This window comes from Marmota flaviventris, chromosome 11, assembly GCF_047511675.1.
Source record: "Marmota flaviventris isolate mMarFla1 chromosome 11, mMarFla1.hap1, whole genome shotgun sequence".
Taxonomy (NCBI): Eukaryota; Metazoa; Chordata; class Mammalia; order Rodentia; family Sciuridae; genus Marmota; species Marmota flaviventris.
Window position 1 is genome coordinate 96575816 of NC_092508.1, and position 19050 is coordinate 96594865.

A 19050-nucleotide genomic window follows, 5' to 3' on the forward strand; every position below is an offset into this window, starting at 1 on the left:
GTGAAAAGATATTAATATTTCCCTATGGATTTCTTCAGTATAAATTCCTAGCATTCAAAGTAAGATGTGTAGTTTTGAGGGGGATGGTACCAGGGATTGAACTCAGGGGCCCTCAACCACTAAGCCACGTCCCAGTCCTATTTTGTATTTTATTTAGAGACAGGGTCTCTCTGAGTTACTTAGTACCTCACCATTGCTGAGGCTGGCTTGGAACTCAAAGTCCTCCTGCCTCAACCTCCTGAGCTGCTGGGATTACAGGCGTGTGCCATTGTGCCCAAATTGAAAATACTCTCGTGATAAATGTGATTAGTAAAATCTTAAAGCTATTCACTACCTCTTTCCTCTCAACTCTAAACTTCCAGTTTATGAAAGTCAAATCATTTTGGAGGGTTTTTGTTTTTTTTGTTGTTGTTGTTGTTGTTGTTGTTTCTTAATAAAAGTACCATAATCAGTATACAAATTTTATGAAATAGAGACAAATGCAAAGTGAAAATTAAGATTTTTGTTCCAGGGCTGGGGATATAGCTCAGTTGGTAGAGTGCTTGCCTTGCATGCACAAAGCCCTGGGTTCAATCCCCAGCATGTATATCTAATCATATATACCTAAACACACACACACACACACACAAAAGATTTGTGCTCCGTCTTCAGAAAACTTGGAATGGAACCACCATTTGACCTAGTTATCCCACTCCTTGATATATACTCAAAGGACTTAAAATTAGCATACTACAGTGACACAGGCACATCAATGTTTATAGCATTCAGTTCATGATAGTAAAACTATGGAACCAACATAAAACTATGGAATCAACAGATGAATAAAGTAAATGTAGTATCTATACACAGTGGAATATTACTGAGTCATAAAGAAGAATTAAGTTATGGCATTTGCCAGTAAATGGATGGAACTGGAGACGATCATGCTAAGTGAAATAAGCCAATCCCAAAAAACCAAATGCCAAGTGTTCTCTCTGATATGTGAATTGCTAACACACAATAAAGAGCGGGGCAGGAATAGAAATTCATTGGATTAGACAAAGGGGGATGAAGGGAAGGGAGGAGGACAGAATTTTCCTATATTCGTATATGAATACACAACCAATGAAACTCCACATCATATACAAGAACAGGATTGTAATTAGGATAAGTTATACTCCATTTATGTACAATACATCAAAATACTGTCATATATATCTAATAAGAACAAAGAAAAAAAAGATTTGTGCTCATTTACCTAGTACTACCCACCATTTCATTGAGAAGGCTTTATTCCTTATGTTGTTTTTTTCAGTAAGAGGTGTGGTTATATTGTATTTATAGTTTTTGTTGTTGTTTTGTTTTGTTTTTCAGTTTTAGTACTGGAGATTGAACCCAAGGGCACTCTACCGCTGAGTTACATCCCTAGTTCTTTTTATTTTGAGACAGGGTCTTGCTAAGTTTCTGAGACTGGCCTTAAACTTGAGACCCTCTTGCCTCAGCCTCCCAAGCAGCTAGGATTACAGGTGTGTGCCAGTGCACCTGCCTATGTCTGGAGGTTTTTAAACCTGCTATTTATTTACTTTTTATTGTAATGTATTATGCCATAAGTATATACTTCCATGGATTTATTTTGCCTTGATAGAACTTCTGCAGCCTGTGTAGGGACTTTAGCCTTTCCAAGGTCAGTGGAAAACTGTTAGAGGGGCTTGAAAAGAGGAATGTGAGGAGCTGCTTAGATTTTAAGCAGAACATAGTGGCTCCTGTGTGAAGAAGACTGTGGGGGCAGAGATGAATGAGGAGATTTTGGAGAGACTGTTGCATTACTTTCAGGGAGGAGTGCAGAATCAGCCAGGGTAGTAGCCATGGAAGTAACATGAGGTGGTTGAATTCTGGATGTGTTTTTATGAGGATTTCTTTAAAGATTGAATGTTGAATGAGAGAGAACAGGGTCTGGGGCAACCCCAAGGTTTTTAGTCTTAGTAACAGGAGGCCATGGAGTTGCCCTTGGCTGAAATAGGGAAAACCACAGGAGGATCATATTTAGTAGGAAGAGTTTAGTTTTTAATATGCTAAGTTTAAGTTGTGTGTTTGTTAGACATGCAAATAGGTAGTGGGATCTATTAGTCTGATACTTTGGAATAGAAAGTGAAGTTGCAGATATAAATTGAGGTGGTATCAGTATACATATTAATTGTTCTTAAAGCTATAGCCTCAGTAAGTGGATGAGGTCATCTGGGGAATAAATGCCAATAAAATCACTTTGTAGACTGAACCCAACGGTGATTGATTGGGAGCAAGATCAAGAAAAAGTTGGGGGAGAAATACAAACATTGTATACAGATAACTTCTGAGGAATTTGTTATGAAGGGATAGAAAAAAAGAAGGGTAGTAACTGAAGGGAAATGATGTCAAGGTGAAGTTCTTATTTGGGTCTGTTTTGTTTTTGGGTTCTGAGGTTGAACCCAGGACTGTGTATGCTTGCCTGGTATGCACTCTACCACAAGCTCCACTCCCAGCCCTAAGAGGGTTGCTTTTTACTGTTGCTGTCGTCGTCGTTTTAAGAAAAACATTCACTGGAGAAAAGATAGCCTGTTCAACAAATGGTGCTGGGAAAATGGAAAGCCACATGTAACAAAATTAAATTGAACCTCTCTCTCTCACCCTGCACAAAAATCAACTCCAAGTGGATCAAAGAGAGAGACTAAAACAGAGATCCTGCGTCTACTAGAAGAAGAAGAAGGCCCAAATCTTCACCATGTCAGCCTAGGATCTAACTTCCTTAATAAGACCCTACAGTGCAAGAAGTAAATAAAGAATCAATAAATGGGGGATGATCAAATGGTATCAAACTAAAAAGCTTCTTCTCAGCAAAAGAAACAATAATGTGAAGAGAGAGCCTACAGATTGGGAGAAAATCTTTACCACATACACCTCAGAGAAAGCACTAATCTCTAGGATATATAAAGAACTCAAAAAACTTAACACCAAAGAAACAAATAACCCAATCAACAAATGGGCTAAGGAACTGAACAGACACTTCACAGAAGAACAAATACAGCTGATCAAGAAACATATGGAAGGCTGGGGCTGTAACTCAGTGGTAGAGCACTTGCCTAGCATGTGTGAGGCACTGGGTTCAATCCTCAGCACCACATATAAATAAGTAAAATAAAGGTCCATTGACAACTAGAAAAAAAATATTAAAAAAAGAAAAGAAACATGGAAAAATGTTCATCTCTAACAATTAGAGAAGTGCAAATCAAAAATCACTGTAAGATTTCATCTCAACTCCAGTCAGAATGGCAATCATCAAGAATACGGGCAACAACAAATGTTGGCAGGGATTGGAGAAAAAGTTACATTCATACAATGCTGGTGGGATGCAAATTGGTCCAATCATTTTGGAAAGCAGTATTGAGATTCCTCAGAAAACTGGGAATAGATCCACCATTTGACCCAGATATCCCACTCCTCAGTCTATACCCAAAGGACTTAAAATCAGCCTACTACACTGATGTGGCAGCATCAAAATTTATAGCAGCTCAATTCAAAATAGCTGAACTATGGAACCAGCCTAGGTGCCCTTCAGTAGAAGAATGGATAAAAATAATATTTCATGGAATATTATTCAGCTTTAAAGAAGAATGAAATTATGGCATTTGCCAGTAAATGGGTGGAGTTGGAGAATATTATCCTGAGTGAAATAAGACAATCCCAAAAAAACAAAGGCTGAATGTTTTCTCTGATATGCAGATGCTAATTCACAATGAGGAGGGGGTGCTAGGGAAGATCAGAGATACTTTAGGTAGAAGGGAGGGGAGGGGGGATATGGTGATTGGAAGGCAAATAGAATGAAACAGACATTATTACCTTTTGTACATATATAACAGCATGACCAATTGGATTCTACAACATGTACAATCAGAAAAGTGAGAAATTATACCCCATTTATATATATATCAAAGGGCATAAATGCATTCTTATTGTCATGTATAACTAATTAGAACAAAAATTTTTTTTAAAAAAAAGGTGAAACAAATTTTGTATGTTAATTGGAGTAATCCACCAAGAAAAGAAGAATTGATGATTCAAGAGAGAGCTATGAGAATTCCTAGAGCAGCATCTCAGGGGGTGGGAGGAGGTGGGGTCCAGTGTGTTTCTGAAAGAGTTGGTCTTTTCTGGGATAACCCAAAGGAGGAAGAGAATATATGATCCCAGCCCATGTGGGGAGATGTAGTAATGATATTTATGGACATTTCCTTCTGATTGCTTCTTTTTCAATAAATAGTAGAAGCAAGAGGCTCTACTTAGAGTAAAGATAGAGGAAGAATAGTCAAAAGGTTGAGGGAAGGGAAAATATTAAATAATCATCCAGAAAAGGAATGGACTTAGCGAACACAATAGAATTGTCCAAATGAGGCCAGTCATCATTGCTGTGTGTCTCTAGCTACATTCAGCTACATAGTTGGAGAATTAAATTAAACCTCTTTTGCATTTGCTAAATGAGAACAGTAAAGCAAGAAAAGGGACAATGAAGGAATAAAATGAGTAAAATATAGAATTTAAATCTGGCAATGAAAGAGAATGGACATGAGTGTTTTAAGTGATAGCAGAAAAGTGGTAAGATGGATGGCCAGTATCTTCTCATGGGTTCTAAAGTTTGTTGGAGGCTATTTTTGAAGGGGACTGACCTGGAAAGAGAGTTTGGACTTGAGTTGGAGGCCGAGATGGCTGTCAAGCGTATTGGGATTATTAGTGATGGCAGTGTAGGGTGTGGCTGTTGGCATGGGTAGCTGAGGTTGGAGAGGGTAGGGCAAGTAGGTAGTAGACTGGAAGTAAGAGTCCAGTGAACCTTTAGAGTATGTTTAAGTCCCTAAATATGTGAGCCTACAAACTCTAACTAGTGTTTGCTCCCTTTCTTTTACCTGGACACAGCATCTCCCATGGTAGATAACAGTGCAGACTCCGAAGCCATCCTGCTTCTGTTAACTTCCAACTTTGCTACTTGGTACTTATGTGGCTTGTGTCATAGTTTCTCATCTGTGAATTCAGGGATGATAATAATAATTCCTATATTTAGATTGTTTCTAAGATTATGTGTTAATAAGTTATCTGGTAGGAATTTATATTTAAAGGCCAGAACAACAGTGACTTCAACATGTAAGGATTTATTTCCCTTGAAGCATACCCAAGGCAGACAGTCCAGCGATGGTATGTGGACTCCATCTGTAGGGATCTAGGCCCTTTCCACCTTTCACTCAGCAACTCCTAGGATGTGATGTTCATGCTTTTGATTCAAGGTAGCTACTGAAGCTCCAAACATACATCTGGGCTCTAGGGCACAGAAAGAAGACAAGGAATAGAGAGTAACATCTTTCTTTTAAGGAAATTTCCTTAAAAGTACTACAGAGCTCTCTGCTTTCATCTTATCTGACCACACCTACAACAGAGGATAAGAAATACCTTCTTTTAGCTTAGTGGCATTGTGCCTCTGTTAAAGCAAGAGTCCTAGAATGACAGAAGGTGAAGATGGCATTACAAAACATCTGACAGCCTCTGCCTCAGAGTGCTTGGCACAGTGAGAAGCCCAGAGAAAGGCTCAAGGAATACTAGGTGTCTGTACTGTCTTCTGAATTGTTGTTGTTGCTGGAAATCAAGTGAAGCATTCCTTGATATTTGGGTTCTCATAGATGTCTATGCTCCATTTCCTCTGACAGCAGTTCCTCCACTGGCTACCAACACTGTGTCTCCATCTCTTTCTTTGCTGGCAAACAACCTGTCTATGCCTACAAGTGACCTGCCACCTGGTGCCTCCCCAAGAAAAAAGCCTCGAAAACAGCAGCATGTGATCTCAACAGAAGAGGGGGATATGATGGAGACAAACAGCACTGACGATGAGAAGTCCACTGCCAAAAATCTTCTGGTGAAGGCTGAGAAGCGAAAGTCTCCTCCCAAGGAGTATATTGGTAATGGTCACTTAGGCTAATTCTTTTTTTTTTTTTAAGGCTAATTCTTGTCTCCTGATACTTCTCACTAGTCAAATGTACTTCCCAGAGGGTGTCCCCATTGTCAGTTTTCCTGATTGGAATTAAACTTGGAGAATGTTAAAAATATGTAATTAGCTCTTTAATGTCTTTTTTCTTTCCTTTTGAATAGATGAGGAAGGTGTGAGGTATGTCCCAGTGCGTCCAAGACCTCCCATCACTTTGCTTCGTCACTATCGAAACCCATGGAAAGCTGCTTACCACCATTTTCAGAGGTACAGCGATGTCCGAGTCAAAGGTCAGTCTTCCTAGAAACATCAAATATTAATGCATGAAACTGGTATAACACTGTCTGTATTTTTTTTAGTTGTTTATTAATTACACAGAACAGTAAGTTTCATTGAGAACATTCATATGTGCATATAACAGTTTGATCAATTTCATTCCCCAGTGCTCCCCAGTGCCTCCCCTTACCTCCCCTTTCCCTTCCCTAGTATAACTGGTATAACACTGATGAGTGTCTCCCACCTACATTTATGATGACCCATTTTCCCCTTTATTGGCTAGATTATTATAATCATAAAAGAAAAACAGGCCAGGTACGATGGCGCATGCCTGTAATCCCAGTGGCTCAAGAGGCTGAAACAGGAAGATCATGAGTTCAAAGCCAACCTTATCAATTAGTGAAGCTCAAAGCAACTAAGTAAGAGCTAAATAAAATACAAAAAAAAAGGCTGGGAATGTGTTTCAGAGGTTAAGAGCCCCTTGGTTCAATCCCTGGTACCCAAAAAAAAAGGAAGAGAAAAATAGATCTAGGGGTGTAACTCAGTAGGTAACTCAGTAGCGTAACTCACTTTGCCTAACGTGTTAGACTCTAAGTTTTGAACCTGAGAACATTTTAATAAACCTACATGTAAATGAAAATGGTTAAATTATACTTTGCACAATGTCAATAGATATTTTTTCTGATGGACTTTTAAGTGTCATTCATCTGAGATTAAATTAATGCACCAAGAAGTATGAGCTTCCAGAGAATTTACCACATTTCCCATTCTCCTACACAAATTCAATGTGGAAACTTGGAATTTGGGGGTTGGTACTGGAACATTTTATTTTTTTTATTTTGAGACAGGGTCTTGCTAAGTTGCCCAGTCTGGCCTCAGACTTGCAGTCCTCCTGGGAGTGTAGGAGTACATCACCATGCACAGCTGTAGGTTTTCCTGAGGCCTCAATGGGGTATTCATAAATGTCAGTGATTAGGGACAAAGGTGCTGACAGCTCAGTCTCAGTGGAAGTACGAAGATGACTATGCTTCCCAGCTGTGTCTATTCTTCCTCACAATTAAACAGGTATCCCTTGATATAAATGAGGAATTGATTCCAGGACCATTCTTAGATACTAGAATACATGGATGCTCAAGTTCCTTTATATAAAATGGTGTAGTTTTTGCATGTAAAGTATCTGCATCTTTCTGTGTATTTTGTCATTCCTAGATTACTTATATAATACAATGTAAATGCAAGTCTATACATGTTCAGTACAGATGCAGGTTTTCAAGTATTGACAATCCACAAGTTTGAATCCACAGATGCAGAAAGCCAACTGTACTCTAAAATTTTAAAAGAAGGTGAGATTTCCAGAGGTCAGAGAGTTTTAACCTTCAGGAGCCAGGACATAGATCACTAAACATCAGTTAATGCCATGAGAATTCTGTAGCAGAATTTTTTTGTAATTGTAGATGAACAGAATGCCTTTACTTCATTTGTTTATTTTTATCTGGTGCTGAGGATTGAACCCAGTGTTTCACGCATGCTAGGCAAGCGCTCTGCCACTGAGCTACAGCCCCAACCCAACCTGATAGTATTTTAGCCTAAAAAGATTCTTATTGTTTTTGAGACTCACTTTTCAATAATTATCTTTAGAAAGCTAGCTTGACCGCTGAAAGATTTATGATTCCCAGATAACTAATTGGCTGTGTTTATAGTAACATCTCATTTTCACCAGGCCTCTTGACTATTAGACAACTTTTTTGTCATATTCATATAAATAAATCAAGTTGGAATATTGAAAAAATTTTTACAAGAAGGAATGAAAAAGACAAACAGGGAAAAAGCACAAGAAGCAAACAGAAAACAAATCATAATATGATGGCCACAAGCCTTAACTTTCAGTTGTATTCAGTTAAATATAAATATAGTCTCAACATACCAATTAAAACAGATTGGCAGAGAGTAAATGAAAAAATACAGTTAGATAAAGTAGAAAATAAAATTACTGAAGACAAAGAGAAACATACTTTTAGAAAAATCAGTTGACCAGGAAATGGTCCTAAATGTATAGGCAACCAAAAACAAGAGCTTTTAGAATATATGAACTAAAAGCAAAACTGAAAGAAAAAAATAGACAAATGCACAGTTATAATTAGAACATTCACACCTTATTCACAACAATTAGCAGAATGAATTCTCAGGTAACAAGAATGTAGAATAAACACAATGAACCAACAACATCTAATAGACATTGATAGAATACAATTCTTTCAAGTGCTATGGAATATGTAAAGATAGATCCTATTCTGGATATAAAACAGCTAATTTAAAGGAATTGAAGTCATATGGGGTGTCTGCATTAATCATCATGGAATCAAACTAGAAGACAATGAGAAAGATAAGAGAAAAAATTCCAAACCATGGAAATTTAAATAACACATGTCTAAGTAATCCACAGTCACAAAGAAAGTCTCAAGGAAACTTTTAAAAAATATAAAACTCAAAGGCACTGGGGATGTAACTTTTTGGTGGAATGCTTGCCTAATATTCAGAAGGTCTTAGGTTTCCTCCCCAGAAAAAAAGAGCAAAGTCAAAGCAAGTACAAGGAAGAAAATAGTAAGGATAAGAGGAGGAATCAGTGAAATTGAAAACAGGAAAACAGTAGGGAAAAAGGGAAACAAAAACTAGTTTTTTGAAAAAAAATAAAACTCATGAGTCTTTAGCAAGATTGAAATAAAAGAGGATATGAATCACGAATATTTGTGTTGCATATTAGGAACTGTTATAATGTTATTTTTTCAATCTTCTGCTCAGTTTTTGCTTTCCCACCAGCTGTTCCTATGGGATCTGCTTTTTCTACATCCTCACAACACTAATTATTGTCCATCTTTTTTTATTATTACAACTAATCCTAGTGGGTATTTCATTGTGGTTTTGGTTTACGTTTTCCTAATAACTGATGATGATCAACTTTTCATGTGTTTATTGGTAATTTTTGTTTTGTTTTTGATACTGGGGATTGAACCAAGGGACAGTCTACCACTGAGCTATATCCTCACCTCTTTTATTTTTTCATTTTGAGACAGGGTCTCATTAAAGCTATCCTCAAACTTGTGATCCTGCTGCCTCAGCCTCCCAGTTGCTGGGATTATAGGTACACACCACCATGCCCTACTCTCTGTTATGCCCTGTAACAGAGTGTCCTGTAATGTGTGACTCTATAATTACTGTAAAAAGCTAAGAAATTCTTTAAATCATATTTATGCTAATAAACTGCTTTGGCACATCATTATCACTCAAAGTCCATAGCTTACTTTAGGTTCATTCTTGTTATATATTATATGAGTTTAAATAATATATAAATTAAGTTTTTCAAAATTAGTTTTTAAAATAATTTTCAGTTATTCATATTACATTAGATTATCTTAAGTCCTAAAGAGTAATTAAGACCATGCAGAGGTCTAGGCACAGTTGTAGCTCAGTGGTAGAGCACTTGCCTACTACGTGTGAGGAGGCGCTGGTTCCATCCTCAGCACCACATAAAAATAAATAAATAAAGGTATTGTGTCCATCTACAGCTAAAAATATATTTAAAAAAAAAAAAAAAGACTGCCAATACAGCTAAAGTCAACTTTAAAAGCATCCCTCAATACTAGTCTGATTTTCCCCAGTCTTGTTGATAAATTTTATATTTACTTTATTCCAATTTTGGTTACTGGACTTTTCTTCCAAATTTGAAATATAATTCACACTTGATTCATGTGATTCCCCAAGAACTGAATAATATCAAGAAACTTCCCAGACTTAATGACTAGCCCTCAATGTGCTTGTAAACATCACATTGAGTAAGGCTTCTACTCACTAAAGACCATTTCCCCCTATTTTAAAAAAATTAGAGCTGGGCTGAGCACAGTGGTACACACTTGTTGCTTGGACTATAAGGCTAAGGCAGGAGGATTTGTTTTGAGGCCAGCTTTAACAATTTAGCGAGGCCCTAAGCAACCTAGGAAGACCACATCTCAAAACTTAAAAAAAATAAAATAAAGGGAGCTGGGAATGTAACTCAATGGTAGTGCCCCTGGGTTCAATCCCCAATACCACACAAAAAAAGAAAAATTAGAGCCAGGTGTGGTGGCGCAGGCCTATAGTCCAAGCAACTCGGTAGACTGAGGCTGAGACTGAGATTACAAGTCTTGAGACCAGACCAGCCTTGGAAATTTAGACCCTGTCTCAAAATAAAAAGAGGTAGGGATATATATATAACTTAGTGGTAAAGAACCTCCCCTGGGTTCAATTCCCAGCCCCAAAATAAAAAGAGATTAGAACATTAATTTGTTCTTTTTAACTCACTAGATTAGCAGAGTATAGTCTTCAAAACTTTCTTCTGGAGTAAACAAAAAGGAAGCCTTTATTCATCTTATTGACCTTATTCCTAATGACTTAAATGCCAAAGACTTATTTTTAAATGTTTAAGTAAAAAAATTTTGATGAAATACTGGCACTTAGCCAGCTTAAATGCAAATAGCTGAGCTTTATAAAAATTGAAACATACTTGTTTTTATATGGTTCCAGAGGAGAAGAAAGCTATGCTGCAAGAAATAGCTAATCAGAAAGGAGTATCCTGTCGTGCCCAAGGCTGGAAAGTCCATCTCTGTGCTGCCCAATTATTACAGCTGGTAGGTGCAGCTCAACAGTTGTTGTGGTAAAGAGGAACAGAGGCTGGAGATGTCTAAGTGCATATAACATTTTCTTTTGAGTAATTTGGAAGCATTCTAGACAAAAACAGGTTATGGTAGGATTTTTATGTGTTGCTGTATTTCGTAAGCACTATGTCAGTTACATATGATTATAGTCTAAATCTTAGTTTATTTGGAACAACTATGGCATAAGACCTAAAATTAAAATTCAACATTATGTCTTGTGGTGACATAGGAAATAGCAGTAACCTTAAATAGTGTACACGTGAGCCCCACCTCCCCACTCAACTCCCTCAGAGAAGGTCCTCTAATCAAATAATTCCCCTCACTCTGTGGACTGAGAATAGTTCCTGATTCTCATTGAGTAGTGGGCTTCAGTGATCTACCAGATTTCATTATTACTCAAACCAGTCACACCTATCTGTGGGGAACAGAAGTGATCCCCTCCCTCTTGATATACTATAAACCCTGCCTTCCACAGCCCCTGCTTGTTCACTCTGTTTTTTGAGTGCAACCCCTTTGTGTCACTGAGTGGCATGCCCTGTCCTCCTTTCCTAGGCCATAAGTATATGTAACTAATCAACTGACATTTATCTCCCCTATCCATTTGTGGATCTTGTATGATAGTTCAGCCTTTTCTGTAACCTTAGGATAGGACTTTCTCCTTTACCAACTAAGTAAAGAGGGGTCAATTAGCCAGGCCCAGTGATACATACATGTAATCTCAGCTACTCAGAAGGCTGAGGCAAAGAGGAGAACAAATTCAATGCTGGGGTAACTTAACACAAGTTCCTGTCTTAAAATAAAAATTAAAAAGGGCTGCAATGTAACTCAGTACTTGCCTAGTATACATGAGGCCCTGGGTTTGCTCCCCAGCACCAAAGAAAAACAAAACCACCTCATAAAGTTTTTCCATCTTTGGAATAGCAGTGTTCTCAAGAATATTGTCTGCTATGAAGATCTAAAAAACATATTGCTGGGCTGGGGATGTGGCTCAAACAGAAGCGCACTCGCCTGGCATGCGTGCGGCCCGGGTTCGATCCTCAGCACCACATACAAACAACAATGTTGTGTCCGCCGAAAACTAAAAAAATAAATAAATATTAAAATTCTCTCTCTCTCTGTCTCTCTAATAAACAAATAAATAAATAAATAAATAAATAACATTGCTGAGCCAGGCACAGTGGCATATGCCTGTAATCCCAGTAGCTTGGGAGGCTTAGGCAGGAGGATTGAGAGTTCAAAGCCAGCCTCAACAACTTATTGAGAGGCACTAAGCAACTCAGCAAGATGCTGTCTCTAAATAAAATATTTAAAAGGACTTAACCACTGAGTTATATTCTAGCCCTTTTTAATTATGGGTTCAATCGCTGGTGCCAAAAAAAAATTTTTTTTTAATTAAAAATTATTTAAAAACCTTTGGCTAGTTTTCACTTAGCAGAAAATCATATTTATGTGAGAAGAGTGAAGTTGTTTTTCAGAGGAAAAACGTTCTCCTTGAGGACAGACTCTGAACTGTGGCATATTATATTACAAACCATTGTTGACCAGTTTCCTTCACTGTTTTGTAACCTTTCTATACCTTAGTCCTTGGGAGAAAGGACTTTATCACTCAAATAGCCCTTACACCACTGTTCAAAGTTGATTGGAGATGGGTTCATTTACCTGAGGTTAACATAGAAAAGTTTCTCTGAGGTCATGAAGTTCTTTTTCTTCTGTGTTGTAGACGAATCTAGAACATGATGTTTATGAAAGACTTACCAACCTACAGGAAGGGATTATCCCAAAGAAAAAAGCAGCAACTGATGATGATCTACACCGAATAAACGAACTAATTCAGGTTTGAATGAGCCCTTTCCCTTATGATCACCCACTTTATGAGATTGTTTACTGTAAAATCTTACTTTTCCCATTTCCTTGCCTCATACTCCAGCATCTTTAGTAAAAATGTATTATTTATTTCAGCCTACATTGCCAAGAAACACTGGTCAAATTTTCTCTATGTGAAAGTTTCAAAATGACCTCTGCCCAAAGGGCACCATTTCTCAAAAAGCCATGTCATCCTCGTGGCCACTGACTGATGATGTGCCATCTTCTGTTCCAGGGAAACATGCAGAGGTGTAAACTTGTGATGGATCAAATCAGTGAGGCCAGAGACTCCATGCTTAAGGTTTTAGATCATAAAGATCGTGTTCTGAAGCTTCTAAACAAGAATGGGACTGTCAAGAAAGTGTCAAAATTGAAGCGAAAGGAAAAAGTCTAGACCCAGAAGAATCAGAGTTTGGAAACAGAATTTATGAAGAATGATGATGGTGGGGGTGGGGGGGAGGGGTTTGACTATTTTCAAAATGGAACATTGAAATAAAGGAAGTGTTCCTTAATTCACACATGAAAGCAGAGGGACCCATGGCATCCAGTGGCACAGAAGGATCAGAGTTGACCTGGCACAGTGAGCCCCATTCTTTCTTTCAGGCACATCCCCGTTAAACCTGCTCTGTGTCATAAGTGACTCCTGATGCACAGTGACACAGATGGCTGACAGGCGTTTTTTCAGCCTACCAGTTTATGGACTGTATTTATCTGGTGGATTCCTGCAGGACCCATACTGAGCCTGGACTGAAAGTATCCACTCGGACCATCTGTTCTCTCTCTACACTGAAAATAAAGCCTCTTCTCACCCCAGTCAGTTCTTCTATCTGACCTTCAGATGCCCAAGTTGGCCTTTTTCAGTAGTGCCACAGCACCAAGAGAGCTGCCACATCTCACATTTAAAGGGTTCAAAGTACCAGTTCTTGTTACTTTTTTAAAGAACCATTTCCAAGTGAAGTTGTTATATTGTCTGTCCTGTGTGTCCAAATTGGGTTTTTGTGGAGGTTCAGAGCAGGTGACACCATAAGTTGCTCTGAGATCCTGTTCTGAAGTACATTCTTGGTTACCTGTACTTCTGTAGCTGGTGTGATGCTGTTAATTGTATGTACCACACATCTCCAAACCTTAATAAAGGACTCAAAGAGGTTTTTGTACATGAGCAGTTTGCATCTTTTCTAAAGTGCATCAGTATTGTACTGCACATCACGTACATCTTTACCCTGCAGTTGTTTCTCACGCGGTATTGATCCCACTCTTAAGGTTTTGTCATTCCCTGTAGGAGTTCTGCTCATCCCAGTAATTGGAAGGTGTTACAGTGGTGTAGTCTGTTGGCTCTTGGTTGTCTTAAATACAAACCTGATGATTAAATTGTAGGACTCTGAAGACTACAGTACTGGAGGCAGAACTTGCAGGTAGTTGGATTCTTTTCACAGAAGATTGCTCGTACCTCTAATCTGCGTGTAAAGGCCCAGTCCTGCTTCCTTTGGACACACGACTGGCCATCTCCCTTCTATCTGGCCTTCATGAGACAGGCAGGAAAGATTGTCTCAGAGCCTCTTCCTCAGGACAAGACCTGCCCTCCCTCCTTGGAAACGTGTCTTAAGGAAGGAGGGAGTCCTTGGACCTGGAGTTCGTCCCTTTGCCCTGACCTGCACAGGGTTGAAATGGGGTATATGCTGTTTCTGCCTGGGCGGGTGGGACCAACACTTCAGCTTGCCCACGACAGTCTCCCTGCTATTGACATGGGAAGTTTTCACCTGTTGTGTGATTGGGGTGAAAGACAAAGCCAACAAGGCAGCCTTGCTTGACTTTCACTGGGACATGGAGCCAACCTAAATGACTGGTTGTTTATTCAGGCATAAGCAGGTGTGACTGATGGAATAGTGCTCCTTTACCTGAGTCTGTCTATGCCCTTATTGTCAGGTGATCACACGTCTGCAAGCTAGGATAGGATAGGATTAGATGTTTGAGGTCCTAGGTTACAGAGGTGTTATCCTAAGGTATTGTCGCCATTTAAACAAAATTTAACCCTTTCAAAGGAAGCTTGTCATCTTGCCAGTACAAGCCCTGAAAGTCACTGCAGGTTAGAACAGTGTTTTCCCTCATCTTCTGAGGAGGACAACATAATCAGAAGTTGGGAGAGGGCTGGGGTATAGTTAGTTGGTAGAATCGATGTAGAATGTGAGCCCCTGTTTTCTGGTTCCAGCACTGTAAAAAGAAGTTGGGCGAAATGGGTGAATGAATCTTGTCTATGAACACAACTGGGTTTTTTGTTGTTGTTACTGTTTTTTCTGGTGCTGAAGACTGAACCCAGGAGCAGTTTACAAATGAGCTACATCTCCATTTCTTTATTTATTGTTTTGCCAGCTCTGAGATAGCATTCTGTTAAATTGCCAAGGCTGGCCTTGAACCTTTGGTCCTCCTGCCTCAGCCTCCCAAGTAGATGGAATTACAGGTGTACACCACTGCCTCAGCTAAACATAAGGTTTTTGTAAACTGTTTTCCAAGTAAGTGATCTGGTAAGCTTGGACTATGTACACCTGTGAGACCATCACCATAATCACAATAGTGACAGTCAGCCCCCAAGGTTTCCATTTGACTCAGTCTCATCCCTAGGCAAATATTAGCTGCTTTTTGTCACTCTAGATTAGCTTGTATTTTCTAGAATTTTAACAGAATACAGTAATACAGCATGTACTTCTTGTGGAGAAGGAGTCAGGCTTTATTAATATAACAGAAATTAATGCTGAGATTTATTCGTGTTGCTTCTTTTCAGAAGTTCATTGCTGAGTATTTTGTCTGTCTTCCCTAAGCTATTTTTTCACCTGTAGAAAGACATTTGGGTTATTAGCAAGTTTTGAATATCACAAATATAGGTTGCGATCCTCATATTATTTGTATAGACATCTGCTTGTATACAAAGTTGATGATTTTATGTTGTGCTTACTCCAGTGTCATGTGACCAGGAGAATAGTGCTGAGAAGCCCAGAATCCATTGACTTTTTTTTTTCCTCCTGTACTGGAAATTGAACCCAAGGGAGCCCTACCACTGAGAGATATCCCCAGCCCTTTTTATTTGAGACAGGGCCTCTCTGGGTTGCTGAGTCTAGTCTTGAACTTGTAACCATCCTGCTACATCCTCCTGAGTCGCTGAGATTACAAACATGAGACCCCACACCTAACTCCAAGTAACTCCAGAAAAATGCATACTTAAAAATTAGAAGAAACTGGCGGGGGCGCGGTAGCACACATCTGTAATCCCAGCGGCTTGGGAGGCTAAGATAGGAGAATCGTGAGCCAACCTCAGCAACTTCGAGGCGCTAAGCAACTCAGTGAGTCCCTGTCTCTAAATAAAATACCAAATAGAGCTGGGGACATGGCTCAGTGGTCAAGTGCCCCTGAGTTCAATCTCCGGTACCAAAAAAAAAAAGAAGAAATTGGAATATATTTGAGATAACACTTCTGTCTTTACAGTGGAAAAATCAAACTGATCTGGGGGAAAAAAAAGTCTAATCCATCTGTCTAGTCTAGAAAATCATACTATTTTTAAAGCCTGGATATTTTGAAAAATCATTAAGTAGAAAAACCATATAATATTTTCATTTCCAACAACTTTATCATAGTAGTAACAGTTACACAGTTTCAGGGGTTGAAAGATTATTTGGAGGCTATTAAAAAGCATATATTTTTACTTTTTTATTACAGAATACCACACAGATGTAGAAAACTACACAGAGCAAATGTATAGCTTCATACACTTTTAACAATTTTTCTTTTTTTTTTTTTATACCAGGGATTGAACTTGGGCGCTTGACCACTGAGCCACATCCCCAGCCCTATTTGGTATTTTATTTAGAGACAGGGTCTCACTGAGTTGCGCTTCACATTACTGAAGCTGGCTTTGAACTTGCGACCCTCCTGTCTCAGCCTCCCTAGCCTCTGGGATTACAGGCGTGCATCACTGTGCCCGGCCACTTTTAACAATTTTGAAATAACCTCCCCAGGTGAAAAATAGAATCTTGCCAGTCACCTCAGAAGTTCTACAACTGTTGCGTCCTGATCACAATCCTCTGCTTCCCCCACAAGAAAACCATCTTAACTTTTTTTTTTCAAACAAGCATTTTTTGTTATGCTATATAATACTCTGGTTTTTCCTTAGATTACATAAGTCTTTCTCCTTTTATTATGGTATATATAAAATGTCAAATGCCCTAATCTTAGAGGTATAATTTTGTGTGTTTTGTCAAGTGTGTACCTCTACAGCCAACAATCAAAAACACCAGCATTTTTGCATCCCAGAAGGAGTGCCTCTCTGATGAATATACTTCACCCATCCCAGGAAGTAGACACTGATCTACCATCTGTTAACATAGATGTCACACAGTGGTGCACACCAGGAACCCCAGCTACTTCAGAGGCTGAGGCAGAAGCATTGCAAGTTTGAGGCCAGTCTGGGCAGGGAGAGCCAAAGAACCTATACACACAAAAAAAATGGATTTTTACTGTGAAACTTCAAATAAACTGATTCATAGAGTACATATTTAATTGTGTCTGGATTTTTTGCTCAACATAACTCAAGATTTATCCATTTGTTGTATCAGGTTTTTTTAAATTGCCAAAGGGGTATTCTATGTACATTCTATTCCATGGAACTGTTTGCCCATTTCCCTATTGAAGGGTATGTTGGTAGCTTCCTATTATGAACAAAACTGTATAAATGTGTAGAAATATCTTCAAATAAATAGGTAAAAACCTGTTGGTTCTTGAGGTAAAGCTAAATTTTCTAAGAAACTGCCAAACGGTTTTCCACAGTGGCTGTAAGAGTTCCATTCCCCGCCAGCAGTGAATCCGAGTTTCTGTTGTTCCCCATCATTGCCAGCAAGGTGGGGCCAGTGTTACTGAATTTTAGTCATGTGATATATCATCATTAATTTCATTGCAGTTCCCTAATGGGGTAGGACATTGAGTATCTTTTCATAGCTGATTTGCCATCTTTAATATGGTGTTTGGTGAAGTATCTGTTAAGGTCTTTGCTCATTTTAATTAGACTGGATTTTTGTTTTGTTTTTCACTGAATTTTAAGAGTTATTTGTATATTTTGTTCTCTCAATTTTTTCCATTCTGAGTTGGGATCTCACAATGCTTCCCAGGCTGACCTTGAACTTCTGGGCTCAAATGACCCTCCTTCCTCGGCCTTCCAAGTAGCTAACTAACACTATAGGCCAGCTCCACCAAATCCGGTGACTTTTTTTTTTTTCTTTGTATATTTTGAATACAAGTCCTTTATTATATATGTGTTTTGCAAATATTTTCTTACAGTCATTATCTTTCTATTCTCTTAATAATTCCTTTTGAAAGCAGATGTTTTCAGTAAAGTTCAGCTTACCAATTTTTTCCCTTAAATCATGATTTAGCATTATAAGGACTGGTACTATAGCTCCATGATAAAGGACTTGTCTAGCATGTATAAGGCCTTGAGTTCAATCCTCAGCACAGCAAAAAATAAATTTTAAAAAATAGACTTATTACCAAACCAAAGGGCACCTAGATATTCTTGTTTTCTTCTATGAATTTTATAATTTTATGTTCTACATTTAAGTTTATGGCCCATTTTGAGTTAATTTTTATGAAAGATGTATGTTCTGTCAAGATTTTTTTTTGGCATTCTAGCACCATTTGTTGGAAAAACTTGTCTTTTCTCCATATAATTGTGCTCCATTGTCAAAGATTAGTTAACTATATTTGGAAGGGATACTATTCTGTTTCATTGGCCTACTTGTTTATACTTGTTTATGCTTTCAAATACCATTTGTATTTGAATATCATAATTTTATAATAAGTCTGGAATTTGGAAATATTAGTCCTCCACCTCTTCTTTTCACTATCAGGATGGCTTTCCTGGGTATCATCTTTTCATACAAATTTTAGAATCTATGAATATCTATAAGATACTCTCCTGGTACTTTGATTAGGATTTCATAGAATCTATATTAGGAGAAACTGACAACTTGACAACATTAAGTGTTGTAATCCATGAGTGTGAACTATTCCTCCTTTTATTTAGATCTTTGATTTATCAGTTTTGTGCTTTTTTTCATATATATCCTTATTAGGTTTGCACCTGCTTCAGTTTTCTATTACTATAATGAAATGCCTGAGACAATTCGTTTTATAAAAAGAAAATTTTTATTTAGTTCATGGTTCTGGTGGCTCCAGTCCAAGATCAGGCAGCCCCACTGCTTAGGCCTC

General features: G+C 38.3%; 1 protein-coding gene across 7 annotated transcripts in view; it reads left to right on the forward strand.

The window, feature by feature from the left end:
* Positions 1-13955, forward strand: part of Sap130 (Sin3A associated protein 130) — a 71230-nt gene extending 57275 nt beyond the window's left edge. For 4 of the 7 annotated variants that reach the window (XM_027936841.3, XM_027936842.2, XM_071619244.1 and 1 more), the window contains exons 17-21: positions 5700-5948; positions 6139-6264; positions 10808-10911; positions 12659-12772; positions 13037-13955. In XM_027936841.3, the coding sequence (XP_027792642.2) occupies positions 5700-5948; positions 6139-6264; positions 10808-10911; positions 12659-12772; positions 13037-13195 (752 nt within the window). In that variant the 3' untranslated portion in view covers positions 13196-13955. The remainder of the gene's footprint in view (positions 1-5699; positions 5949-6138; positions 6265-10807; positions 10912-12658; positions 12773-13036) is intronic. The other 3 variants (XM_071619246.1, XM_071619245.1, XM_071619247.1) reach the window with 2 other exon arrangements.
* The last annotated feature ends 5095 nt before the right edge of the window (positions 13956-19050 follow it).